General features: G+C 37.2%; 1 protein-coding gene across 4 annotated transcripts; it reads right to left on the bottom strand.

Annotated features, from left to right (window-relative positions):
- Positions 1-249: 249 nt before the first annotated feature.
- On the bottom strand, positions 250-26,723 carry PBK (PDZ binding kinase). 4 transcript variants are annotated; one of them, XM_073892549.1, is made up of 9 exons: positions 26,664-26,723; positions 26,400-26,464; positions 18,063-18,140; positions 14,039-14,132; positions 9,230-9,372; positions 8,545-8,714; positions 6,974-7,103; positions 1,662-1,835; positions 250-1,195 (listed from the first exon to the last, which is right to left on the bottom strand). In XM_073892549.1, exons 1-9 carry the CDS (start codon positions 26,693-26,695, stop codon positions 996-998), a joined length of 1,086 nt encoding a protein of 361 aa, XP_073748650.1. In that variant the 5' UTR covers positions 26,696-26,723; the 3' UTR covers positions 250-995. The 4 variants fall into 4 exon arrangements, with proteins under 4 accessions (XP_073748650.1, XP_025729567.1, XP_073748652.1 ...); XM_025873782.2 differs by lacking the exons at positions 26,400-26,464; positions 26,664-26,723 and adding an exon at positions 23,286-23,452; XM_073892551.1 differs by lacking the exons at positions 26,400-26,464; positions 26,664-26,723 and adding an exon at positions 22,953-23,117.
- Positions 26,724-27,963: the final 1,240 nt, after the last annotated feature.

Here is a 27,963-nt window from a genome sequence, read left to right as displayed (position 1 = left end):
ATCGGGCTCCATGCTCAGCAGGGAGTCTGCTGGAGATTCTCTCTCCCTCTCCCCACCCCACTACTCTCTCTCGCAAATCAATCAATCAATCAATCTCAAAAAAAGAAAAATGCCCAGGTGGCTGTGGCACAGAGAAACTGCTGATCCAAATCACCCTCATTTTATAGGCCACGAGAAACACATTCACTCACATTCATTCAATACATTTAATGATGACACTCAAATTAATGACGTATAAAATAAGACACCTTCTGGTAACTGAAGTCTCCTTTATTCTAGATCATCCTATTAGAATTTTATTATTTTTACACCAGAACTATGAAATGCTTAAGACAGATTACTAAATAAAAAATAAAATAGGGATCTCAATGCATAAAATATAAATTAAAGCAAAAGCAAAGACCTGGGGAGATCCAAGAGAGCAAGACAAGCCTTAACCAAAAAAAACCTGTGAGTACCCAAGGAGCTAGTGTTTTGAGCCACGTTCTCTCAGCTTCTGGTGACCATATTTAGTAATAAGCACATCAGCCAAAAAAGGCCAGGAAAAAGTTTAATGGTTTAAAAAATAAGCAAACGGAGACTTATTTTGTATTGCACAAAGTGCTAATTTCAATAGATCCATTAAAATAAAGAATTTTTGAGAAACTAATAAAAGTGATGGTTGCTCAATCCAAATTGTTAGACATAGAGTTTACAGCATTGTATTATGCTAGTGTTTTAAATCTGTATAAACAAATTCAAATACTTGAGTAGCTAGTTTCTTAAACTTAATAGAAAACCTTCTACAATCTCAAATGCTTATCATTGTAAACATGTTAAGAAATATTATAAATAATTGTTTAAATGTTAACTAGGTACTATGGTCCTAAAGCGGGTCACTTCAAAAAGCCCAATAATTACAGCTTATCATAGTAACTATATAATGTATGACAGTAAACAGAACAGTTATATACATGAGCCAACGTAAAGGTCAGTAGTCATGAATATGAGGGGGGTCACTGGACATCTATTTCCAAAGCTTCCACGATGTGTGCGGCAGAAGGACGATCTTTAGGATCTTCATTAGTGCATACAGAAAAGAGTTCAATCACTTTCTGGTATGTTTCATCCAGTTCTTCCATATTAACAGGTGGCCTCGTCCCCAGAGCTGCATAGTATGCTTCATCGTCAAAGTCACTTTCATCAAAAGTTTTATCTGCTCAAGAAGGAGTTGACACAAACAGAATTAACACTAAGTCAGGGAAAAGTTTAGCAACTGCTCGAACTCACCCTCCTGAAACAAGAACTCATCATCTGGGATGCTTTTCATGATACACTGCGGTCTGCCATGGTGGAGATCAGCTATTGTCATGGTTTACAGGTCATGAACCCCGCCCCTCTTACTAAGATAGCTCTCTAATCTTTTCCTCAGGCGAGGGGAGTTTCCAAGGAAACTTTCTGCTCTGCTTCTCAATTTATCTCCCTATTGTCAATTAACCTACTCTCATTTGTAGGAGATTAAACTGAGATTGCACCAAATTAGTATTAATATAATCCATATCTCATGCACTAGATCAAACAACTTCCTCTTTTAAATTTTAAAGATGAAATAAAATTTTACCAGCTAATCTTTAGTTCAAACTGAGGAGATTGGGGTTTATGTTAAAAATAGTTAGTTATACCTTCATCATCATCATCTGGAAGATTAATGTGTGGAATAGACAAAGTCATCATTTCCCACAGAGTCAGGCCAAAGGCAAATATGTCAGCCTTGTCAGTAATAATACCATTCTCTTCCAAAGCTTCCTTGGGTTTCCAAGGCTCGGTGCCAATGTAACAGGCCTCGGGGTCAGTCACTGAAACAAAATACAAGGAAGCTGGTCCTTAGGGCAAGCACTAGAAATCACTAAGAAAAGCAAGCAACCCAAAGAAAACTGGGTAAGTGATTTAACAGGTAGTTTAAAGGTTAATACGTGTAGGTAATAAACATGAAAATATACTCAATCTCATTAATAAGAATTACTTTTTCCTTATCAGGTTGTAAAATATTCAAAAATCTGGCCAGTTGGCAAGGGTGTAGAGAAACAGCACTTCTCTTAGAAGGTAGCAGGAATGGGCGCCTGGGTGGCTCAGATGGTTAAGCGTCTGCCTTCAGCTCGGGTCATGATCCCAGGGTCCTGGGATCGAGTCCCGCATCGGGCTCCCTGCTCCTTGGGAGCCTGCTTCTCCCTCTGCCTCTCTCTCTCTCTCTCTCTCTCTCTGTCTCATGAATAAATAAATAAAATCTTTAAAAAAAAAAAAAAAAAAAAAAGAAGGTAGCAGGAATGAGGGCACCTGGGCGCCTTGGTCAGTTAAGGGTCTGATTCTTGACTTCGGCTCAAGTCATGATCTCAGGGCCCTGGGATCAAGCCCCGAGTTTGGGCTCCCTGCTCAGCGGGGAGGCTGCTTCAGATTCTCCCTCTCCCTCTGCCCCTCCCCTCACCTCTCTTTCCCTCTCTTAAAAAAAAAAAAGAAAAAAGAGAGGCAGGAATATAGATACCACAAAAGACCTCAAATAGCCAAAGCAATCTTGAGGGGAAAAAAAGCTGAAGGTATCACAATTACAGACTTCAAGATACACTACAAAGCTCTAGTAACCAAAACAGTATGGTACTGGCACAAAAATAGACACACAGAGGAACAGAAGAGAGCCCAGAAAGAAACCCATGCTTATATGGTCAATTAATCTATGACAAAGGAGGCAATCAATAAATGGTGCTAGGAAAACTGGACACCTACATGCAGAAGAATGAAACTGGACCACTTTCTTATACGTTACACAAAAATAAACTCAAAATGGCTTAAAGACCTACATGTGAGACCTGAAATCGTAAAACTCCTAAAAGAACACATAGGCAGTAGTATCTTTGACAGTGGCCTTAGCAACATTTTTCTAGATATGTCTCCTCAGGCGAGGGAAATAAAAGCAAAAATAAACTATTGGGACTACACCAAAACAACACACTTTTGTACAGTGATGGAAACCATCAACAAAACGAAAGACAACCTACTGAATGGGAGACGATATTTGCAAATGATATATCTGATAAGGGGTGAGTATCCAAAATACATAAAGACTCATAAAACTCAACATAAAAAAACCAAACTATTGATTAAAAAAATGGCCAGAGAATCTGAACAGACATTTCTCCAAAAATGACACAGAGATGGCCAACAGGCACATGAAAAGATGCTCTTCATCACTCATCATGGGGAAATTGCAAATCAAAATCACAAGGTATCACCTCACACCAGTCAGAATAGCTGGTATCAAAAAAACAAGAAATGGCAAGTGCTGGTGAGGATGTAGAGAAAAGGAACCCTCATGCACTACTGGTGGGAATGCAAACTGGTGCAGCCACTGTGGAAAATAGTATGGAGGTTCCTCTAAAGTTTTGCAGTCTGTTCTGCTACAATAAATATTTTGTAACACAAATTAGTGCAGACACAATTAGGTATAAAAAGATCCATTTTTTTTCCCATTACCTGTTATTTTTAAATGATCAGAAGTAAACGTCCTCATAAAGAGAAAGCCTTATCCCAAGGGAACAAAAATGCTTTCTCTTAATGCATGGTTGGTTTAGCAGCTTTAAGAACTGCTAATGCTGGGGCGCCTGGGTGGCTCAGTTGGTTAAGCGACTGCCTTCAGCTCAGGTCATGATCCTAGAGTCCTGGGATCGAGTCCCACATCGGGCTTCCTGCTCAACAGGGAGTCTGCTTCTCCCTCTGACCCTCTTCCCTCTCGTGCTCTCTCTCATTCTCTCTCTCTCAAATAAATAAATAAAATCTTTAAAAAAAAAAAAAAAGAACTGCTAATGCTGACTATTAACCTTAAATTGTCTCGTGAAGCTGAGAGTGTCAGCAAAGGGGCTGGGGAAGCACTCCCCCGCCCCCATGCTTACAAATATTTTTTTAATTAAGAAAGCCAGATCAAATTTTTAGTTTTAATTAAAAGTACCTATTGAAAATAAATGCCCTCAAGGAAGTGCAAACCCAGGGTTTATGGCCACACAGGATGAACTGATGCTGGGTGCCAGCCAAAATTCCATGTGTTCATATTTTTATCAGGATCATTATTGCTTTTGTTACTGCTTTGTTTTCAAAGCTACATGGGGTTTGATTCTTCTGTCTCAACTCTATTTCTTCTATAAGCTTACGTCTCTTTTGGTTTTGTAGAAATTAATATATCAGGTTATTATAAAAAATGCCCACACTGCCCAATTAGTTTTTGGAATATGTTCTTGGGAATGAATTACAGGATCAAAGGGCGTTTTGAAAGGTTTTTGGTTTTTTAAAAAATACATATTTCCAAATTGCCCACTGTAGTAGTTATCAGTGCTGTTCATCAAGTAGTTCATACTCTCTCCCTTCAGGACACATAGAAAGATTGCACTTTCTGGCCTGTCAAGCTTGGATGGAGCCATCTGCCTAGTTCTGACCAGTGAGTTGTGAAAGAAGGGACTTGTGTCATTTCTAATCTCGAGCATGTGTTAATGCAAGACTTTCTAGGACAGCACCTTCCAAAAGAACTTTCTGTGACAATAGAAATGTTCCATATCTGCACTGTCCAACATGGTAGCCACTAAGCATATGTATCTACTGAGTGCTTGAAAAGTGGCTGGGGAAATGAGAGTTTAAAATGTTAAAATATTAACTAATTTAAATAGCCATATGTAGCTAGTAGCTCTGTAGTGCACAGCTCTAGAGCCTTTTTTACCCTCCATACATACAATAGCAATATTCCATATAGTGGATGTTCCAGCAGCTTAGGTCCTAAAGTGAGAATGGCATGGGACAGCCATTATGGACCTATAGCCTGGCTAAGGTTTGAAGCCGCTGAAGTTTTTGAGGGCCTATGCTACCACAGCACAACTTAGCCTAACCTGAATGATACACCAATCGCAACTTTACTTCGCGTATGAGAAGCTATCCTATTACTCACAGTAGCATAGAGAAATTTTTCAAAGGATTTTTCATGGTCACGGCTTTTTTTTTTTTTTTTTTTAATCGTTTCTGGCTTTGGTGTCCTTCTTAAGCCCAATATTAAGGAAATATTTACCTACAATTTTTTCCATTTTTTTTTTTTACATCCTCAATCTACAAGGATGAGTGTGAGGATGGAAAACAGCTTTATTTTTTCTAAAATATCCAGGGCATCATCATTTATTGACTCAACTACCTCTTTTTCACTAATACTAACATGTCACTTTTATTAGAAAAACTCGATATATTTGGGAATACCTGACTTCCTTATATTTTTCTGCCTATTTTCTCATGAGTATCACTGCTTTAATTACTGTGGCTTTGTAATACTTCTTAACATCTCCTCAGGGAAATTCCTACTCGTCATTCTTTCACAGAATTCTCCTGGCTAAGTTTGAACATATAAGAAGGATGAACTGTTTATGAACTGTTTTACAGGTTTATAAACTATGAACTTTGACACGGTCTAAAATAAAGTAGATCATTTTGGGATAATGCACAATTCATGGATTTTTTAATTCATTCACTTTCTGCTTTCTATTTTTAAAAGGGCTTCATTTTTTCTCTGATGAGAGTTAAATACGCAAACTTAATTTCATAAAGGTTAAATAATGAAAATGTTTTCCTCTGTGTAGTGTTGACCATATCAAATAGGTTTTGATTTGTTATTACATTCTCATTATTTTCTAAATATTTGTGTAGGTGAAATTTGATTTCAGCTAAGAATTATTTACAAATATTTTGAATTCCTAAAAAATGTGGGTGTTGTTGTTTCCAATTGTGTCACTAATTTCTAGATTTATGATGATCTAGATGATGAACGTCAACCATTAGATCACTTTCACTTTTTGTAATGAGGTTTTCTCATATAACTTAATATATGTCCAATTTTAATAAATACTTGGACATACAGAGATTGACCTTATACTACTCAGACCTTCTACATCTTAATTTTGTCTATTTGATCTATTAAGGATTGAGAAAATTTTGCTTAAAAAATCTTATTCTTATTGTCTCACAATTTCTCCTTTCATTTTTCAAAGTTTCAACTTTGTAGCAGTTATGTAGCCTAAAGGCTCATGAATGATTATAGACATCTTTGTGTAGTCCCTCTATTCAACCTGGCTTTTGCCTTCGACCTAACTTATAGACTTTACCTTAGCTAGAAATTACAGTGCGAAAAAGTTCTAAACAGCATTCATTAATCTTTCTTTTACCTTCTATTCGTATAAAGAAGCAAATTTAAGTGTTATTAAATAACATGTTGAAAGCAGAGGCTTTCTTTACAAGGCTGGCTCTGGGTTCTCACCAAGATCTTAAATTCCCTGAGGATGTCAGTATTTATATTAGAGTGAAAAGAATGAGTTGGGGCAGGCCAAGGGGCAAGAAGCAGAAGGCTTTTATTAGCACCCTATTTTCCTACTTCTACCCCAGTTTCTTCTTCTACCAGTTTCCCCAATCTCGTCACTAAATGAATTCCTTTATAAAACCTTATTAAAACTTTGTTTTCTAGTCCCAGATCTTTTACCACATAAAAATCCCAATCCAGGTTAGAAATAGTTCCTAAAATTATCTTCAATTAAAGCAGATATTAATAAAAATGCAATAAGTTATATTGTGGGTATGGCAAAGGAGAGGGCTGGAGGCTGAGTCAAAGAGAGGAAAGGAAGGATATTATTGTATACTTTTGATACAGTTTTTGATTTTTGAAGTATATAAACTTATTATCTATTTAAATACATAAAAATTAGAAATTTAAAAATTGCATAAAAATAGAGTTTTAAAAAATTCGAATACTACTGGGGCACCTGGGTGGCTCAGTCAGTTAAGCGTCTGCCTTCAGCTCAGGTCATGATCCCAGGGTCCTGGGATCCAGCCCCCAGGGAGTCTGCTTCTCCCTCTCCCCACCTCGTGCTCTCTCTCTCAAATAAATACAATCTTAAAATATAATAAAAATTTGACTACTACTTACCAGTCATATTTTCATCCAGTGGTAGAGAGACTCCTACATCACAGATTTTAACTGTTTCAAAATCACCTTTAATTACAACATTTGAAGACTTTATGTCTCCATGAAGCAGTTTCTTTTCTTGGTGTAGATACTAAAATAGTGGAAAATTTAACACATCTGAGCAAATACATAAACTGATAAAAATATATGATAACCTCCAAACACAGAAAAAACAACTTGAACTCCCTTCCTGAACTACATGCAGGATGATATCTGTCCATCATTTCAGATTATTTGAAGTCAGACAAGGGAACATCCCATATTACTCCAGTCTGCCATACTGAGCAGACATAAAGAGTCTTTGGAAATCAATGTCTATTTATAGATAAGCTAACTTTTCAAACTCATCTCATACTTTTACAGCAAAAGAGGATACTGCAGCTTTAAAAATATATCACAATTTTACTTGAGACTAGTAGGTTTTAGAAATAAATCTGGAACCTTCACAGTGAGGCACACTTTTCACAAACAAGTTGTTGAGATAACGCAGAACAACAGATAATTAAGGGCAAAAGTTACACAAGAAGAGGAAGCAGAAATGTCATCTAAGACTAATACTTTATTTTATACATTAACTCTTAGTAATGATACTCATCCATAATCAAAAACAATCCTGAAAAACTGTTATTTTTTCATTCATCAGCATCTACTCTGTGAGCTGCTTGAAAATAGTGCAGAGACGATTTTTGGTATATACTTTCGAACACTTACTGTGCTTCATTTAAATGTTGATCATAAATTGAGTATGCTCAAATATGTTCATAGTGAAATTTATTAATTCCACTATCATATATATTTAAAGTCATTATTTATTAAATAATTCAAATTTTTAATTTAGCTTATCCTATCCATTTAAAATCAGTTTTTCTACATAGATATTAAAATATATATTTAGGAATATTGCTTTTATGTAGTTTTATATTTCATAAGTCAATTTTATATCAACTCTTAACATGCAACTTTGATATCAGCATCAATACATGATCCACTCTTGAGTCATCCAACAGTGTTCCGGAGCCACCATTTCTCCGGCTTGGTTACCTAGGATAACGAATCCTTTTTCTTCCTTACACTGTACCTATTCAAAGGCACAACAATTTATTTGACAATATTAAAAGAGCTTTTTTCTTCATTTGACCTATAGACGTATATTGACATCCAAAACTTAACATCTCACAAAGCAATCTTCAAGAGGTCTGTTTACATCAACAGAGGATTAGGCTACACCCCCAGGAATAATTACTAAATTTGTGTTAAATTGATTAATCCTTTTAACTAAATCTAACATATGATCTGTATAAACAAAACTACCTGACTTGGATTATTTCAGGCTATGTAAAGACCTCAAAGAATACTCTGCTGATCAAGATAAGGAAATAGTGCATTCTGCAATACGAGAGAGTCTATAAAGACTTTAACTTGGGGCAACTACTTCTTCTGCAGGAAAAAAAAAATCCCACCTTGTAATTAGGTATATAAAGTAGTTCTTTCTTGTTCCACAAAAATCATTTAAAATATAATGGCACGGTTACCTTTAACCCTCTCGCCATGTTCAAAGCAACTTTTAAAATTATGGCTGCTGGAAAAGGAGCTTGTCTGTCTTTATATCGTTCTTCTATTAAGTCATTTAGAGACTTTTCCCCTCCATATTCCATAGCGAGACACAGACTACCATCACTGGCTTCAGTGAAAGCACGATAACCTTAAAGAAAACAGGACATTTTCTTACTAGAATAGGGAAGAATAACAGTATTTAAGTTTTTTTACAGTGATGTGATTGGAAACTGACAAAATACAATGAAACAATTATTTATAAAGCTAACTCAGTAGATATAAGTTAAAATGACTTGTGTTTGCCAATAGGATCACAAATTAAAATATTTTTAAATGCTCTATGCCTTCCTAAATATAATGGTTTCACTAGTCTTATTTACATTGAAAATGAAAATAAGGAAATTATCTAAATGAAGGTCATTTTATATTCCTGAATTCTCTACAGCACCAGCATCATAATGAGTATATCTATTCCCATTAAATTTTAAAAATACAGAAGCATCTAAAAATATTACATAATTCTTATTTGAGAACATTCACAATAATCTTGTTCTTGCCAAACTCCACCACCATCTTCATTTTTATTAGTGACACTGGTCGAGAGATTATATAAACTGTTTCTGAATAAACACATGTACTGCTACAAGGTAAATTTAAACTTACCTACAATGTTTGGATGATGGAGGTTTTTCAAAATCTTAGCTTCATCTATTAGTCTCTTTTGATACATACTTTGATAATGATCATTACATCTTGGGTTAATCTTTTTCACAGCCCAAGGAGAATAAGACAAACCTCTTGGAGATCTTAAAAAAATAATCAAACGAAGTATAGAAAGAATAATAACCATAATGCATTTCAAATGACTAACAAGAACTTTCAAATTTTGAAAAGAGTTCAGTAATAATTTAAAATTTTTTTACAAATATTTTCGACTATTGGGGCACCTGGGTGGCTCAGTCACTTAAGCATCCAACTCTTGGTTTCGGTCAGGTCATGGGATCAAGCCCTGCATCGGGCTCTGCACTCAGCGCACCGTCTACTCAGGACTCTCTCTCCCTCTGCCCCTCTCCCCACTCCATGCATGTTCTCTCTCTCATAAATAAATAAATCTTAAAAAAATTTAAAAATAAAGTATTTTTGACTATCAACACCTCTGCTACATATCCTTTTTAATTGGAAGATATATAGCTGATATAGCTATTAATTACAAGCCTGATATCTATTGCTGAAAGGTAGGGGTTAAAAAGAGACAACTAGAAAAAAAAGAGAGAAAAAAAGAGACAACTAAAAGGAAAAAGATGGGACGTTATAAATTTTAACTTCAAAATTACTATTTTCTAATTTTTCCATTTCAGCATGTCAGACTACCAACTACTTATCAAACATTTAACTATATGTACCAGAGGTAAGTTACAGAATGCTAAGTAATAAACACTGACGTCCAAGAAGCTTAAAGAACAGATGCACAAAAAACATTTGGCCCATATATGATTGTGCAAAGAATAACACTGCTCTTCACCAACAAATATTGTCCCTCTATAGTAACCAATCCATCCTATACCTTTCACCATATACTCAAAGACTCACGTGTAAGGAGATAATAAACGTACAAATGAGAAAAAACGTAAACTGTCTATTTTCTGGGAAGAGTCAGTCATTTTAAGAATATTTAAGGTGTAAACATTCTGAGGTCTAAATAAACAGGTAAAACAAAGTCAGGGACAAGTTTACCCGATAAAGTAGTTATTCATGGGTACAGCAAATTAAGGAGGACAAAGTGCATGCAGCATATAGGCAAGAAAGCAAATGAAAAGAGCCTTGAAAGTTAGAGATAAAAAATTTTACCATAAGAAGATAAAATAGACTGAACCAAGAATCAAGAATCCACTTAGTTTTTTACTAACTCATGAACATGGCTCTATGCTTGCAGGACCTTCTCATTTTTAAATCAAAAAACATGCACTCGAAGGATCATTAGATTTCTTAATTCAGATACATCTATCATACATAAGTTTATCCAAAGTATTCTTAAACCTCCAATTTTAGATCACAACAGCAGTTGGGGATGCCTCTTCCACGTCATTTTATTATGGAAAATATATTTTTCAAGTTTCAAAGGGTACCCCTCAGCTCCCAAGGATTTAGAATTCAGTGAACAAATCCATCTTCACCTTTTTCATATCTCAATCTACAGAATGCCAAGAACATACTTACAAAATCTGAATAAAATATTTTACCAAGCTAAAAGTTGGTTCATTGAAAAGACAAATAAAACAGGCAAATTTTTTTAATGAGACTGCACAAGGGAAAAAATGAGACCCAAATAATATTGCCAACAAAAACAGAGACATAACCACAGATTCATCAGAGATAAAAAATATAAGTGAATAGAAAAATAAAACTTTTATCCCAATAAATTTAAAAGACAAAATGGACAAATTCTTAGAAAAATCTAAGAAACCTGACAAAAGAGAAAATGTAATCAAGAGTTTAAAATATTCACATAAAAAATACGAAGGCTAAATAATTTTACAGGTGAGTTTACTAAACTTTCAAGGAACCTATCATTCCATCTTACACAAACTGTTCCAGGGACTAGAAAGAAAAGGGACTATGAGCCTAGTATAACCTTAATAGACAAATCAAATAGGGACAGCAGAAAAAGGCAAATCACAAGCCAATTTCACTTAAATCATAGACATAAGAACCCTAAATAGCAAAATGAATCCATCAGTTTTATTAAAAAAATAATAATGTATCACAACTAAGTTAATCTGGGAATGAGAATTTGATTGAACATGAAAAAAAATATAGACTTCTAGGTTAAAAAATATAGACTTCTAGCTTGAACATACACATATAATTTTGATCCCTTCCAAACCCCACTAAAATAAAAGCAAATGGGTATTTTAAGACCTACACCCAATGAGAAGGATGGAAATAATGAAAAGGAGAAAATACACTTTTGGAAGCTTGGAAAGCAGATGAAAGTAACAGACTTAACAAGCCTAGTGAACTTCCTGAAAGTCACTTAAAAAACAGGTGAATTTCGGGCGCCTGGGTGGCTCAGTTGGTTAAGCAACTACCTTCGGCTCAGGTCGTGATCCTGGAGTCCTGGGATCGAGTCCCGCATCGGGCTCCCGGCTCAGCAGGGAATCTGCTTCTCCCTCTGACCCAAACCCCTCTCATGCTCTCTCTCTCTCAAATAAATAAAATCTTTAAAAACAAAAAACAGGTGAATTTCTAGACACCCTCCCCAATTCTGTCCACCTCCTATTCCTCCAGCTTCTGCAGACCGGAGACTGGCTTTGGAAGGGGTTAAAGCGGAGGGTCTTTAGCCTGAGGTTTACTGGCATAGTTGAGAACCCGTGAAGCACAGGGGAAGAGTAAATGACCATACGCGTACTAAATGCTGAATGTGTTTTCACATGTGTATATTCCTGTTTATTAACACCCAGACCAGGATACAGAGCCCTTATAGCACCCTCAAAAGACTTAGGATGCCATCTGAACATGGAAAACATTAAGATAATTATTAAAAACAAGAGAGACAAAAATGAAAAAATAGAAATATCAGAAGATGAAGTTGGAGAAATCTCCCAGAAAACAGAGCAAAAAAAAAAAAACCAGCCCCCCACGCCCCGCCAACGGTAAACAATAGGATTTCCAGATAGAGAAGAGCATAATGGGGGTGAAAATTATCAACAAAGTAATTTAAAAAATAATTTCCCAAGATTTAAGAGTAGGAATTTTCAGATTCCAGAAGGCCCACACCCATGTATGTCATTGTGAAATTCCAGAACACTGGTGACAAACAGAAGATCATACAAAGTTCCAGGAGAGTGGGAGGGACAAATAACCTAAACCAGATTACATAAAAAGCAGCAGCAATCAGAAAGGCTTCAGAAATCTCAACAGCAACACTACAGGCTAATAAACAATGGAACAATGACCTCAAAATTCTAGAAGAAAATTATTTCCAAACGAGGATTCTGACTCAGAAAATCAAAACGGGCCATTCGAGAATGAGAGTAAAATGAAAACATTTCATAAATGCAGATTTTCAAAAATGTTATTTCCTGTGCATCTTTCAATGGGGAGCTACTACATGCCCTCAGTCAAAATGAAATGTAAACCAAGAAATAGTAAGATGTAAGATACAGAAAAACAGAGGATCCAATTCACCAGAGAAATGAAGGAAATCTCCAGGTTACCAGTAAAAGAAAACCCCAGGTTGACACGGCTACATTAGGAGGAGTGGTATGGTCAGTCACTGACTACTGTTTTTCAGTAACAGCGATATGAAGCCTTCTAATTAAGTCTCACAGAGAGAACTTTGTTGGTAACACACTTTACATGTAAGGACATTTTTTATTTTATTTTATTTTATTTTTTTAAGATTTTATTTATTTATTTGACAGAGAGAGAGACAGCAAGAGAGGGAACACAAGCAGGGGGAGTGGGAGAGGGAGAAGCGCTTCCCGCTGAGCAGGGAGCCCGATGCGGGGCTCAATCCCAGGACCCTGGGATCATGACCTGAGCCAAAGGCAGACGCTTAATGACTGAGCCACCCAGGTGCCCGGTAAGGACATTTTTTTAAAAGGGGGAAAAAATGAGACTAGCCATAAACGTGTGAGAATTTTTTCTTTCAAAATAACTTAAGAGTTTTTAGACCCTAAAAAATGAATGTCTATAAAAAAAATAGCACAGAAACACACGAAGGGGGTGTTTAAACCACAAAAATTCTTCAAGAATAGCCACATATAATTGCCATGCTACGTAACAGAAAGTATTTCTATTTGGAAACAATATAAACCTAGATAAAGCTAACAATATACTGGTAGGTAGGCTGATTCCAACAATGCATTAAGGAATATAAATTGACTTAAGTTATTTGCCACTTAATAAATAAAGGTACAGAGAAACGACTTTTAAAAAAATGCTTGTTGACACCTATAATTTCATTTTTCTTTTAATACAATTTTCCTACTTTAATATCATGTATATACCCCTCTTACTGAACAGTGATGACATAAGAAATTAAAAAAATGTCCTTTTTTAAAGGAGAGTATCTTGAGGATGCCATTCTCCAGATACAAGAGGTTAACAGTCACTGACATCCCCCAACATCAGCATCTTCTCGGAGGTTTTCCTATTGAGAATCCTGTGTTGTTACCACACAGGAACCACCTTCCCTCTGTCTCTTTCCCTTCCCACACAAGCCAAGGAAAAATTATAAGATAAATTCCTTCTCCTTTAATAATCCATCAGTAGGAAGGTAGGAGAAAAGTATACCAGGCAAAATTCTGGCAAAGTTATAAAAAGTTCTAGGACTGGAATATAGCAGTCGGATAAGATCAGGAACATATCTGACATCAAAATATTTGAATTTTCATATTCTTTTTTGTCTTCAGGTACACAGCAACCATGGTTCCATGTGAAAAGGTTAATTTGGAATGTTACACTCACCTTTTCATAAGGTAGACATTTACCCCAGTGCCAAAGCCAAGCTTCTGCATAAATGGAGAAGCAGGAATATTTATACATGGAGTTGAACATAGTGCTAAATGTCAGAAAGACAAATAAAAAATATAAAATTAGTATTTGAAAAGACCTCTACAAAAGCATCCAAGTATTTTCAACATCTGAGTATTAATTGGCATAGTCTTCTGGAGAGCAATTTGATACTATCTACCCTAACTGTACATGGAAACCCTTTGACCAAATCCACTTCTGGAGCCCTATCTCACAGGAACACCGAAGCAGGCGTCAGCAAACAGCCTATTTTTGTTTGACTCACAAGCTAAGATTTGTTCTTAGATTATAAAAGTGTTGTTAAAAAATAAAGAAGAATATGCAACAGAGTCCCTATGTGGCCCACAAAGCGTAAACTATTACTATATGTTGTTTGCCAACTGTGTACTACAGCACGTGTGCAGACAACATGCACACATTTCTCTTTGAAAATTGGGATTTTTGTGACTGCAAACAAACAAACAAACAAAAAACCCAACTAGTCATCATTAGGGTGATAATTATACCATATCTGTATTACAGAGCATTATGTAGTCGTTAAAAAAGATGAGATAGAGGAGTCCTACTTTTGTTCATGAACAATTGAACAGCCTTCTTGCCGTGAATAACTAAAACACCTGACAAAATAGAAGTTTTCAGACATTCGACAACAGGCAGAGCAGGGTTGTGAACTCTGAGAGAAAACAAACAAATGATGGGAGCCCTATCACTGCCCTAACTTTACTGCTTTAAGGCAGTCTCTGGGCAGCAGCACGAAGAAACACAGCCCAGAAGTCTTGTCAAAATCAGGAGACAGAGATCAGAAGTCCAAGAGACCTAAGTAGCTAGCTAGAATTTGTGGAGCAGAGAACCACAGGGAGCCACAAAATGAGAGAGAAAGCTCCAGACACCCGAAAAGAGGTCTCCCTTCGAGTGTTGAGTTATCTGCACATCCAACAGACAGAACTCCCCAAAGTCAGGGAAAGCACCATGCACGGGCGTGACTAAACAGCCCACAGAGAGCACAACGGTCTAGGAATGGTTCAATTACCATCAGCCAGGGCGCGGCAACTTAGTAACACACAGGGCATTGAGTAAAGTCCTCTAAACAGTCACGGCTCTATTTTAGCCCAAGGAAAAGGTTTACAGTAAAGCTCAAAAGCAAACCTCAAAAGAAATAAGCTAACATGCAGGTAACGTAACTGGACCATCACAAAATCACACTGCCCTCCAAAGAATGATGAAATCTAGCACTTGACAATGTAAAATGTCCAGCAGCCAATAAAAGAACTACCAGGTATGAAAGAAGAAATATGACCCACACCAGGAGAAAAATAAACCGACAGAAATGTACCATAAAATGACAGTGATGTAGAATTAGGAGGTAAGACCCTTAAAATAGAAATCTTAAAAACATGCTCAATAATGTAAAGGAAAATGTGAGCATAACAATCAAAAAAAAAAAAAGATGTAAAAAAAACTCCTAATGGAACTTGAGGGAATAAAAAAGACAATGGATAAGAATAAGATCATCTAGAGATGCTGTTAGAGAAGCATCTAGAGAAGAAGGTAACTAAGTTTTAAGACAAAGCAACAAAAACTACCAAAAATGAAGCACAGAAAAAAAAGATTAGAAAAAATACAAAGAAATCATCAGCGAGCTTTGGGACAATAGCAAAAGAGTAGATTTGATCCAACCACACAGAGAATTACATTAAAGGTCGTCTAAGCAGTGTTGTCCAATAAAACTTTCTGTCATGATGGAAATGTTCTATATCTGTGTTGTCCAGTATGGTAGCCACTAGCCACATGTGGTTATTGAGCACTAGAAAAGTAGCTAATACAACTGAGGAACTAAATTTGTAATTTTATTTAATTTTAATTCATTTGAACCTAAATTTAAATCACTAGATGTGGCTAACGAATGAACAGTCCAATTAAAGGCAGAAATTGTCAGAATGGATAAAAACAAAATAAGACATAACTACATGCACTCTATAATAAACTCATTTTAAATACAAAAACACAGATGGGTTAAAAGTAAAATGTTGGAAAACATCCTATTCAAACAGTAATCAAATTAAAACTGGACTGGTTTTATCACATAAAAGTAAACACACATCACATAAAGTGAACCTCAAACAGTTCAAGACTGGATAAAGAAGACATTTCATAATAGTAAAGGGGTAAATCATCAAAAGAAATAACCATCCTAAATGTAAAAGTATCTAGTAACAAGCTTCAAAATACATAAAGCAATCACTGTAGAACTCAAAGGAAAAAAAACAGATAAATCCACAATTGTAGTTGGAGACACCTCTCTCAATAGTAGAATAAATAAAATTCGTAGAGATACAAAAGACCTGGACAAAACAACATAAGTCAACCAGCTTGACCTAAATGATACTCATGGAACACCGTACCCCAAAACAGCAGAAAGTATGATCTTTTCAAGTGCCTGAAACATTCGCCAAAATAAATAAACCTCAAGTCAAGAAAGAACAAGTAAAATACCAGTGTCAGACATGAAAAAGGAGATACCACCACAGATCCTAATGACATTAGAAGGGTAATAAGGTAATAAGAGTATAACACAAATAACATTTTGCCACTATATTTGATAACTGGAAAGTGAAAAACTTCCCTGAAAAACACTAACAAAGTTTACACAAGAAGAAACAGATAATTTGAAGAGCCCTATACTTATTAACTGTGATGTCACAGTTAAAATCTTCCTCCTAAGAAAACTTCAGGCCACATGTCTTTCCTATCAGTAAAGGAAGAAAAGCCAGTTAAGGAAAAAAAAAACACCCATCAATTCTACATATACTTTCCAAGGGAAGAGAAGGAAACACTTCCCCTCTTACTTTATGAATATAGAATATGCTGATATCGAAACCAGAAAGACATTCCAAAAAGAAAAGACAACTACAGTCCAATATCCCTTATGAACACAGAAAATATTAGCAAACTCAATCAAGCAATATATAAAATACATCAAGACCAAAGTGGCTTTACCCCAGGAATGAAAGTTTAGTTTAACATTTGAAAATTAACACAAATTACCACATTTAAAGACTAAAAAAGCAAACTATCTTGATAGATTCTGAAAACGCTCTTGACAAAGTTCAACATCCATTCGTAATAACCTTCAACCTGATGAAGGACAATAAAAGGAAATCCTTCACCCTGATAAAGGATAACTGTAAAAAACCTCCATCTAGCATAAAACTTCACTGAGAACAAGGCCAGTATGTCCAATCACACCTCTTCTATTCAAAAATATACTAGAGCCAGTGACATAGGGAAAGGAAAAAGAAATAAACTAATACAGTGACACAGGGAAAGGAAAAAGAAATAAACTAATACAGGTAAAAACAAGTAACACTATCTTCATATATTCATCTACAACAGTACCAACTATGTATGAAATAGCCTAAGGAACCCATAAAAAGCTAATAGAATGAGTGGCTTTAGCATGGTTGCAGGACACAAGGTCAATATACAAATATCTATATACTAGAAATGAACAAGATAAGATTTTCTCCTATGTTATCTTCCAGAAATTTAGTAGTTTTAATCATTTTTGTATGTGATGTGAGCTGAGAGCAATCTGCATATAAATATCCAAATGCTTTTATTTGTTGAAAAGATTATCCTTTATTCACTGAATTGCCTGGGAAACTCTTTCCCTCACAAGAGCACTGCATGTACCAGAAGGGGAAAGGTAAAGTACCTCATGGTTCAAACTGAATCTTTACCAGGGAGAACCTCCAAATCTGTTAGAATGTCAATAAAATTAGCTAACAGATGGCCAAACCTGGCCTACAAAATAAGTCTTATTTGTTAAAATCAACATTACAAAGAGGACTTGTGCTAAAATTGCTTGTGTATGATAAATAATAGTTAAAGGATCAAACTCTAATAATGCTAAGACATTTTTATAGCAATAACAATGAAAAAATATTTTATATCTTACCAGATTTCTTTTTTTCAGATAATTTGCTTGGTGTCTTGAAATTACTGATTTCTTCCATTGTAATAAACACTCTAGGTCCTATGATGAAAACAAATTGAAAGTTACACTGCAGTTATACAGAATACAACTCTCATTCATGAAGAAAAAAAAAGTCCTATAATACTGTAACTCATTTTATCATATAAACATAAAATTTGAGAACTGAAAAAGACCATGACAAATATTTAGTCCAATTTTATTTACAATGAAAAAACTGAGACCTAGGAAGTATAACTACTTACCCAATGTCATGCTATTAATGATTAAGTTTTTACGCTTGTTTGTATTAAGAAGTAATATACACACTAGGAAAAAGTAATATATGAACTTGGTTAAAAAAAAAAAAAACCACCTCGTACATAAAGGTAAAGATAAGTTTCCCTCTCACACTTCCCAGGGGTCACTGTTAACAGGTCTTTTATACCTTTTAGAGATACGGTCTAGCCAAGCAGCATTTATTCACAATAGCCAAAAAGAGGAAACAGAAGTATTCATCGGATGATGAATAAACAAAATATGGCATACAATACACACAACAGAATATTACTCAGTCATAAGGAGTCCTGATACATATTACAACATGAATGAACCTTGAAAACATTATGCTAAGTGAAAGAGGCCAGACACAAGAGGCCACATATATGATTCCATTTACAGAAAATGTCCAGAAGAAGCAAATCCATAGACAGAAAATAGATTAGTAGTTGCCAGGGGCTGGGGAGAAGGGAGAACAAAGAGCGACTCCTAGTGAGTGTGGGGTTTCTTTTTGTGATGATAAAAATATTCTAAAATTGGGTAGTGATTTAATATATTCAACCCAGACTATTCGTAAAGTCACTACATTATATACTTTCAGAGTGAATTTTATAATATGTGAATTATATCTCAACAAGTTATGTAAAAATGGTCTATGAACAGAAAATACTGTATATACAAGCAAGTTAATCCACGGTTTTTATTTCTTCTGTAACATATTTATTAAAGAATCCTTTTTAATAAAAACTTTAAGTATTACTTTTTCTTTTTAAAAAATAGTTTGGTTCATATTAGATTTATTGTACAGCGAATTGTCACTACATGTATATAAGATTGTTTGGTTTGTCTATAAAAAAATGGGAGGCAGACAAAGGGTTTGCATCCAAAATACATAAAGAACACCAAAAAAAAAATAATCCAATTAAAAAATGGGCAGAAGACCTGAACAGACATTTTTCCAAAGAAGACATACAGATGACCAAGAGGCACATGAAAAGATGCTCAACATCACCCCGTGAGGGAAATGCAAATCAAAATCACAATGAGACATCACCTCACACCTTTAGTCAGAATGACTAAAATCAAAACCACAAGAAACAACATGTGTTGGTGAAGATGTGGAGAAAAAGGAACTCTCATGCACTGTTGGTGAGAATGCAAATTGGTGCAGCCATCATGGAAGACAGTGTGGAGGTTCCTCAAAAAGCTGAGAACAGAACTGCCCTATGATCCAGTAATCTCACTACTGGTATTTGCCCAAAGAATACAAAAACACTAATTCAAAGGGATACATGCACCCTAAAGTTTACTGCAGCATTATTTACAATAGCCAAATTATGGAAGCAGCCCAAGTGTCCATCAATAGATCAGTGGATAAAGATGTGGTACATATATGGAGTGGAATACTACTCAGCCATAAAAAAGAATGAAATCTTGCCATTTGCAACAACATGGATGGATCTAGAGTATAATCCTAAGTGAAATAAGTCACTCAGAGAAAGACAAATACCATATGATTTCACTCATATGTGGAATTTAAAAAAATAAAACAAAGTGGGGGGTAAAACAAAGACAAATCAAAAAACAGACCCTCAACTACAGAGAACAAATGGTTACCAGAGGGGAGGCGGGTGGGGGATGGGTGAAATAGGTGATGGGGATTAAGAGTACACTTACCATGATGAGCACTGAGGAATATACAGAACTGTTGAATCACTATATTGTACACCTGAAACGAATATAACACTGTATGCTAACTACACTGGAATTAAAAAAATAAATTAAAAATTGGCAGGCAGAGAGAACATATGCTTAAATTTTGTATAGAGCTCTTAATAAATAGCATTTTTAAAAACTGCCAAGAAAAATCACCTCAAAGGCCTACCTTTAATTGCTGATTAATGAGAAGCCTGTTTCTTTTTAAATGTAGCCACAATCACCACTGTTTTCAGGTTTGCCTGAATTCTGAACACCAAAGACCTCCTTTTCATGCAAAAATACACTAACTTTATCAAGTGAAACATTTAACTAAAAGGAAGGAACATATTTTTCAGGAACACGTTTCAGGCCTTTCGGGAAGGATAAACTATTTTAACGGAGTGGGTTGGAGGAGCTACTTCTACTTTGGAAATAATTTCCCCATGTGGTTCTGACTGCCCTTCTTCCATCTTCATTCATCTACCCTCACAAGAAGTTGTGAAGGAGCACCTCAATGAGCTTCTAAGACTCCTATATACCTATGGGAAGCTACTCTTCATTCACTCACTCAACACATACTTATTGAGCATGTACCATGTGTTAGGCACTGTTCTAGGCACCGGAGCCACAGCAGTGAACAAGACCCAAACAAACAAGAAGATAAATACAGAAGATAATGATATATAGGCAGGGAAAATACACACCAGTGAACTGAGACAGAGTGCTGGGAAGGGGCTTGAAATTTGAGTCGGGGTGGTCAAGGGGAGGTCTCCTTGAGATGTCATTTGAAGGAAGTAAGGGAGCTAGACCATGCAAATATCTAGGGGAAGTCTGCAGGACAAAAGTAGTAAATACAAAGGCCCTGAGGCACAACATTTTCAAGGGAAAGTGAAGAGGGCAGGGCTAGCAAAAGGGAGAAAGGAAATGAAGTCACAGAGTTTGGGGATGAAGGACAGCAAATCAGGTAGAGCACTGAGCCATAAAGACCTCAGCTTTTATTCATAGAGCTTTAGTCACAGTAAGGATTTCAGCTCTTGCTGAGAAAGGGGAAGCTATTGGAGGATTTTACAAGGAGGAGTGAAACACTCCATGTTATGTTTCAGCAGAATCACTCCCATTTGTGTTTATTAACTGAAGGGGAACAAGGACAGGCACAATACTGAAATAATCCAGGAGAGATGTGGTGGCTTGGATGGTAGGATGGTAGCAGTTAGAGGTGGTGACAAATGGTCGGGTTCTGGATGTATTATGAATCTGGAACCAATAAGATTTCCTAATGTTTGGATTTTTGTTAGGAATGAGAGAAAAGTCAAGGATAGCTCCAAGTTTTCAGACTGAGCAACTGAAAGAATAGAGATGCCATTACTCAGATCAGGAAGTCAATCTTGAATGTCTGATTAGACATCCAAATAAAAACATGAAATAGGCAGCTGGATATAGGTCTGGAATCCAATCTGAAGGTACAAATTTGTGGCATAGCAGCATGTATATGGTATTAAAGCCAAAGACTGGATGAGAGCACCTAAGGAATAAGTAAAGATAGGAAACACAGACCTCTGAGGGATCCCAACATGAGAAATGAAGAACAGAGTAAACTGACGAGGAGCCAGAAAACTAGGATGCAAAACAATCCCACAAAGTGGGGTGTCCTGGAAATTTTACTGCCTTATAAGTCTCACTGCCCTTCCCTTCAGCATAAAGAGGATCTCATATTCAGAAGCAGCCTAAATGTTAAAAAACCTTCCTCCAACTAAAAAACATCTAAGTTTAAACAAGTCTTTTAATACTACATTCTAGAACACTCTAGGACTCAGTCCCACTTCCCACTACAACCTACTTGCAAATAAATAGACTACACCCTCTCTCCATCTCACAGTTGTCTGAGGCACCTTTTTTTCATGACAAAACAGTTTAGGCCTCAGTCTACTGAGAGATAGATGGCTTCTGGCCACTAGCCCAAACTCTCAGATTTTATATACGTAATCTATATACATATAGATCTATCTCTTTCTATATATTTAAATTGCTAAATAACTATAGTAATCTAAATCACAAGATTCTTATGAAGGTAACAGCATAAAATTGTAAATATCTTACATGAAGATACATTAGAAATGAAAGTATTACGACTGTGGGCAAAATTTCATTGTGGAGTATTTAGGTAATTTTTTTTTAAATCAAGTACTGTTTAAGAAGCAGTATTTAAAAATTAACAGAGCTCAGCAAGTTAATCAAAAGATCCATTGAATCAGATATCAATTAACTTTTGGACCCTAAGCCACCCTAGGGCTAAACAAATACATGGATACTACTGGGCAGAGCTGAAGTGTATAGACAGGCAGCAAAAAAAAAAAGAAAAGAAAAGAAAAAAAACAGAATGAGAGAATTGGTAACGATAATGAGAAAAGGAAATGGAGGGGGAAAGTAGCCTGAAAAAGAATGGCAAAGTTCTGATCAGATTATTTCTAAGGTCCTGTACACTTTACACCCCACAGCTTCCTGGAGGTAGAAGCACAAACTGTTTATCCCCCCATCCAGGAGCTTACGGAGGGCTGGTTGTTAAAATGCTTCTTCCAACTGCTCAATCACCTCCCTTGAAAACTGGAAGCAACATTAGGTGAGAAGTTCAAAGGCGGGAACTGTGCTTCATACAACCCCTCTTTCTCAAGCCCCACCCTCTCCGTTCCCACCAGAAATCCTTCACCAATTCCAGCCGCGCCTAAGAACTGGAACTGAGACTCACTGGGAGGCGATAAGAAACCACCGTTTCCACCAAGCACAAGCCGGTGTTCCGATCTGGTGCATGTAAGATGTCCCTAAACGCTGGGGTCTCGCCTCAAGCAGAGACCTGGGCCTCAGGGCGTCTGTCTGTAAAACCAATTGTAAAATAACGGCAACCTGCTAGATCCATCGTCTTCTCCTACGGATCTTCCATAAAAAAGTAGATTGTTAGGCTTCACTTCGAGAAAAGGGCAGTTTCTTGAAATCCCCACCCTACCCTGCTATTCAGATGCGCATTCGGGTTTGGGTCGCAAACACTTTTCTAAATTAATTCCCAGTTGAACGCCACATTCCCAACGTCTTCACCTTTCCCGCTAGGTCCCGAGCTGTCACCAAGCAAAAGCAGAGGCCGCGGCCCCGGGGGAGGGGGGGGGGGGGGGGGTGGGGAACAGGACTCCGCCCCAACCCGGGCCCACGCGCAGTCAGGGGTCCACAAAAAGCTCCCCTTACCGCAGCCGCGCCGGGGTGGAGAAGTCCAGGCCAAGGCCGTCTTGAAAACTGATCCCGAGTGGCCCTCAACACGACCCGGGGCTGCCTCAGCGTTCCGCCACCGCCAACACAAACACTCAGTAACAGTCTTTCTGACGGGACCCTCCCCGCTTTCAAAACCGCGCGCGCCGCCCCTGAGCGGCTGCGAACTACGGGGTGGCGCGAAGGACACAACAAGCCGTATTCGTCGTTCTTGCTTCTCCGCTCCCCCCCCCCCCCCCCCCCCCCTCCTCCCCCCCCCCCCCCCCCCCCCCCCCCCCCGGCCTTTCCAGTCTCAGCGGTCCCATCTTACTACCAAATGGGGACGCCTTGAAGACAAATGAAAGGAAGAAGCTCAAAAAAGGACAAACTGATTTTTAGAGCCACTGTCAGCCTTTCAGACGGACAACTTCGGTTAAAAAGAGTATTTATCCATGCATGTACTTAAGGCTGAAATTCTTCCCCCATTAAAAACAGTTGTCAAAATGTGTAATGATTATTATATAAATTTTTATTACAGATTTATTTGGCCTTGAAACACTCTAAAAACGTATTAGCCTAGAGTAACAATCATTTTTGGCTACGAAGAAAAACAGATATTTGGAAATTTTGCTAACTCTTGTAATTACCACACTCAGATAACACTTGTTCATCTATTTCTAGAGCATCATTGGGAAGGCACCTACCATTTGCCAGGTGTGTATTGAATTCCTACTACATAGGATGGACTATAGTCGTTATACAAGAGGTGCGAAAATGATTTAAGTCATAGAATGACCTCCTGCTCAGGAGGAGCTTGGACTCTATGGGGTGGAAAGGAGGAGGAAATTCACTAAGAACACACACACGCACATGCACATGACATAGTACAAAAAATACTATTTTGGACACTACAGATAAGGGCCTGGTATCCAAGATCTATAAAGAACTTCTCAAACTCAACACCCAAAAAACAAATAAGTCAAAAAAATGAGAAGACATGAACAGACACTTCTCGAAAGAAGACATACAAATGGCTAACAGACACATGAAAAAATGTTCATCATCATTAGCCATCAGGGAAATTCAAATCAAAACCACATTGAGATACCACCTTACACCAGTTAGAATGGCAAAAATTGACAAGGCAATAAACAACCAATGTTGGAGAGGTTGTGGAGAAAGGGAAACCCTCTTAGCCTGTTGGTGGGAATGCAAGTTGGTACAGCCACTTTGGAAAACAGTGTGGAGGTGCCTCAAAAAATTAAAAATAGAGCTACCCTATGACCCAGCAATTGCACTCCTGGGTATTTCCTCCAAAGACACAGATGTAGTGAAAAGAAGGGCCAATGCACCCCAATGTTCATAGCAGCAAAGCCCGCAATAGCCAAACTGTGGAAAGAGCTGAGATGCCCTTCAACAGATGAATTGATAAAGAAGACGTGGTCCATATATACGATGGAATATTACTCAGCCATCAGAAAGGATGAATGCCCAGCTTTTACATCCACATGGATGGGACTGGAGGAGATGATGCTAAGTGAAATAAGTCAAGCAGAGAAAGTCAATTATCACATGGTTTCACTTATTTGTGGCACATAAGGAATAGCATGGAGGACATTAGGAGAAGAAAGGGAAAAATGAAGGGGGGGAAATCAGAGGGAGAGATGAACCATGAGAGACTATGGACTCTGAGAAACAAACTGAGGGTTTTAGAGGGGAGGGGGTGGGGGGATGGGTTAGCCCAGTGATGGCTATTAGGGAGGGCACGTACTGCATGGATCACCGGGTGTTATATGAAAACAATGAATCGTGGATCGCTGCATCGAAAACTGGTGATGTATTGTATGGTGACTAATATAACATAATAAAATAAAATTTAAAAAAATACTATTTTGTAGGCTATTATGATCATAAACCCCGTTTTTCTTTTTTTAATTTAAAATAAATTATTTAACATATAGTGTATTATTAGTTTCAGAGGTAAAGTTCAGTGATTCAACAATTGCATATAACACCCAGTCCTCATTACATCATGTGCCCTCCTTAATGCTCCCCACCCACCTCCCCTCCAGCAACCTTCAGTTTAGAAACCCCATTTTTCAAATGAGGACACTATGGCACAGAGAGGTTAAGTCATTTGCCGAAAGCCAGAGAGCTAATAAATAGTAGGATCAGAATTTGAACCCATGTTGAGCTTAGACTTCCTCTTTAACAAAAGTGCTCAAAATCTCTTCCAACACACACACACACACACACACACACCCCTCCACCTCCAGGGCCTTCTCATTTGGGCATCCTCTCCTAAGCATGGATGGTTTTATTGCACCTTCCCTCTATTTGCATGCTAACTTTTTTTGTGGAGGCAGAATATAAACCTCATCATCTTTTTAAAAAAATCTATCATTTTCTTTTTTTGGTAAAGATTTGTTTATTTATTTTAGAGAGTGTGTGAGCGTGGGGGGAGGGCAAAGGGAGAGGGAGACAGAATCCCAAGCAGACTCTCCCCGCTGAGCACAGAGCCCAATGTGGGGCTGGGTCTCACCACCCTAAGATCATGACCTGAGCGGAAACCAAGAATTGGACGGTTAACCGACTGAACCATCCAGGAGTCCCAAAATCTAGAATTTTCCACACTTTTAATTAAGTTTTACGTTTTTACAATTCTCTGTTTTCTATTCTTACTGGCTAATAAAATCCTGCCTAAGGCCCAAGACTGAGAGCTTCTTAATTAACCAATGCTTGTGAAAAGAAACTCTAGGGAGATGAGGGTATTGACACAGGTGTAACATGAGGCAGAAAATATTCACAAGAATGAAGGCCCTTGGGTAAAGACTTATAACCATCCTGTTCCCCATCTTATAACCAAAAAAGTATCTCCAGAGATTATCCCTAGAAGCATCTGAACTTCACAAGCTTAATGTTATTGCCTGTGAAATAGAATTGTTAATCTCAAAGTCTTGCAAACCAGTCAGTTGTCATGGAAACAGCTGCCAACTTGGATTGGCTAATTCTTCCAGGGTACAAATGGTCTGGAATCCTTGGTTCAGGCAAAAGAACTGCAAAATCTATTTGGCTCTGGGCTGGTTGTGTCCAGAGGAATATCTGCATTGTCACCTTTTTTATGGCATAAACTCCAACTTCTGCTCCAGTCAAGGCCTCTCCTTCTGGCTTTCAAGGGCCTAGTTTGAAGAAAAAAAAAAAAAAAAAAAAGAATATTAACATTTTTTTCCTCGTTTCTGCTGCTGTTACATTTGCATTCTCTTTGAAGCCATATGGATCTACTGATTAGCTAGAAGAATGGTAGGAATATTTTGGGAAGAGAAAGAAAAATAAATTTCACCATTTCATCTTGTTATATCCATATATCCAACCGGTTACCTCCACATGTCCCTAGGGTGCTGCTCAGGCATTCTGAAGGGTTTGTCAGGCTTCTCAAGATGTGGAAATGCCTCTGTGTCACCCCATTCCAGGGGGAGGACTTCAGATATGTCAAGCAGACTGTTTCTTCTCACACAGCTCTAGTTTTCAGGAAATTCTTTTTAATTTTGGGACAAAAACGGACATATCATCACAAACTCTAGCCTAATGACAACATTTAACTAATATATTTTTTAAAGTAATCTCTACACCCAATATGGGGCTCGAACTCACAACCTCAAGATCAAGAGTCACATGCTCTACTGACTGACCAGGAAGGTGCCCCTTAACTAATATTTTTGATGCAGCTTCTGTATGCCAACCACAGGGCTACATACTGGGGAACCAACATGGGCAAGATCAACAGCTTGGGCCCTTTAAGGCTTTACTGTCTGCTGGGGAAGGTAAACAATAAATAATGAAAGCATTTGCAAATGTTGATCAAGGCTGTGGAGGGCATATGCAGGCTGCTGTGACAGAGAATGATGGGCAGTTGTGTAGAAGGTTCTACTCTCACAGCGTAGTCAGAAAAGTTTATCTGAGGAGATGATTTTATTTTATTTTTTTTATTTTTATTTATTTATTTTTTTGAGGAGATGATTTTAAACTGAGCCTTCAGGGAATAGAAGGAGCTGGTCTCGCCTAGAACTAAGGAAAGAGCCTTCCAAGCGGAAGGAAAGGCAAGTTCAAAAGCAATTACATTGTTTAGGGGGCTGAAAGGAAGAAAAGCTGGCTGGGATATAGTGGGAGGTAGGTGAAAGTTGGCCCAGGATGAAGCTGGAGAGCTAGGTGTTCTCTTAGTGCAGTGAGAAGCCATTGAAGAATTTTAACAGAAGAATGGCATGGTCTGATTTTTTAGTTTAGGAGGATCACTTTGGCTGGAACATAAAAAACACCTGTGCTGCTTTTTCAACAAATGATGCCGGAGCAAGCAATTGGACATCCCTAGACAAGGAAAGAAAAGAAAAGAAAAGAAAAGGAGAGGAGAGAGAAGAGAAGATAAAAAAAAGAAGAGAAGAGAAGAGAAAAGAAAAATCTTTGCCTAAACCTCAGCTTATAAAAAAATTAACTAAAAATGTAACATTATCCACACCTACATATATACCCAACTGAAATGCACATAAGTGCACCAAAAGACATGTACATAATTGTTTATAGCAGTATTATCTGTAATAGTCATACTGGAAAACCACCCAAATGTCCATCAACAGTAGAAAGGCTAAATAAATGGTGATATATTTATACTGTGGAATACTATACA

The sequence above is a fragment of the Callorhinus ursinus genome, unplaced genomic scaffold (assembly GCF_003265705.2).
Source record: "Callorhinus ursinus isolate GAN/ISIS: 27379988/994484 unplaced genomic scaffold, GSC_fseal_2.0 scaffold4, whole genome shotgun sequence".
NCBI lineage: Eukaryota > Metazoa > Chordata > Mammalia > Carnivora > Otariidae > Callorhinus > Callorhinus ursinus.
Note: the sequence above shows the minus strand (reverse complement) of the source record. Positions and strands in the feature narration are given on the sequence as shown.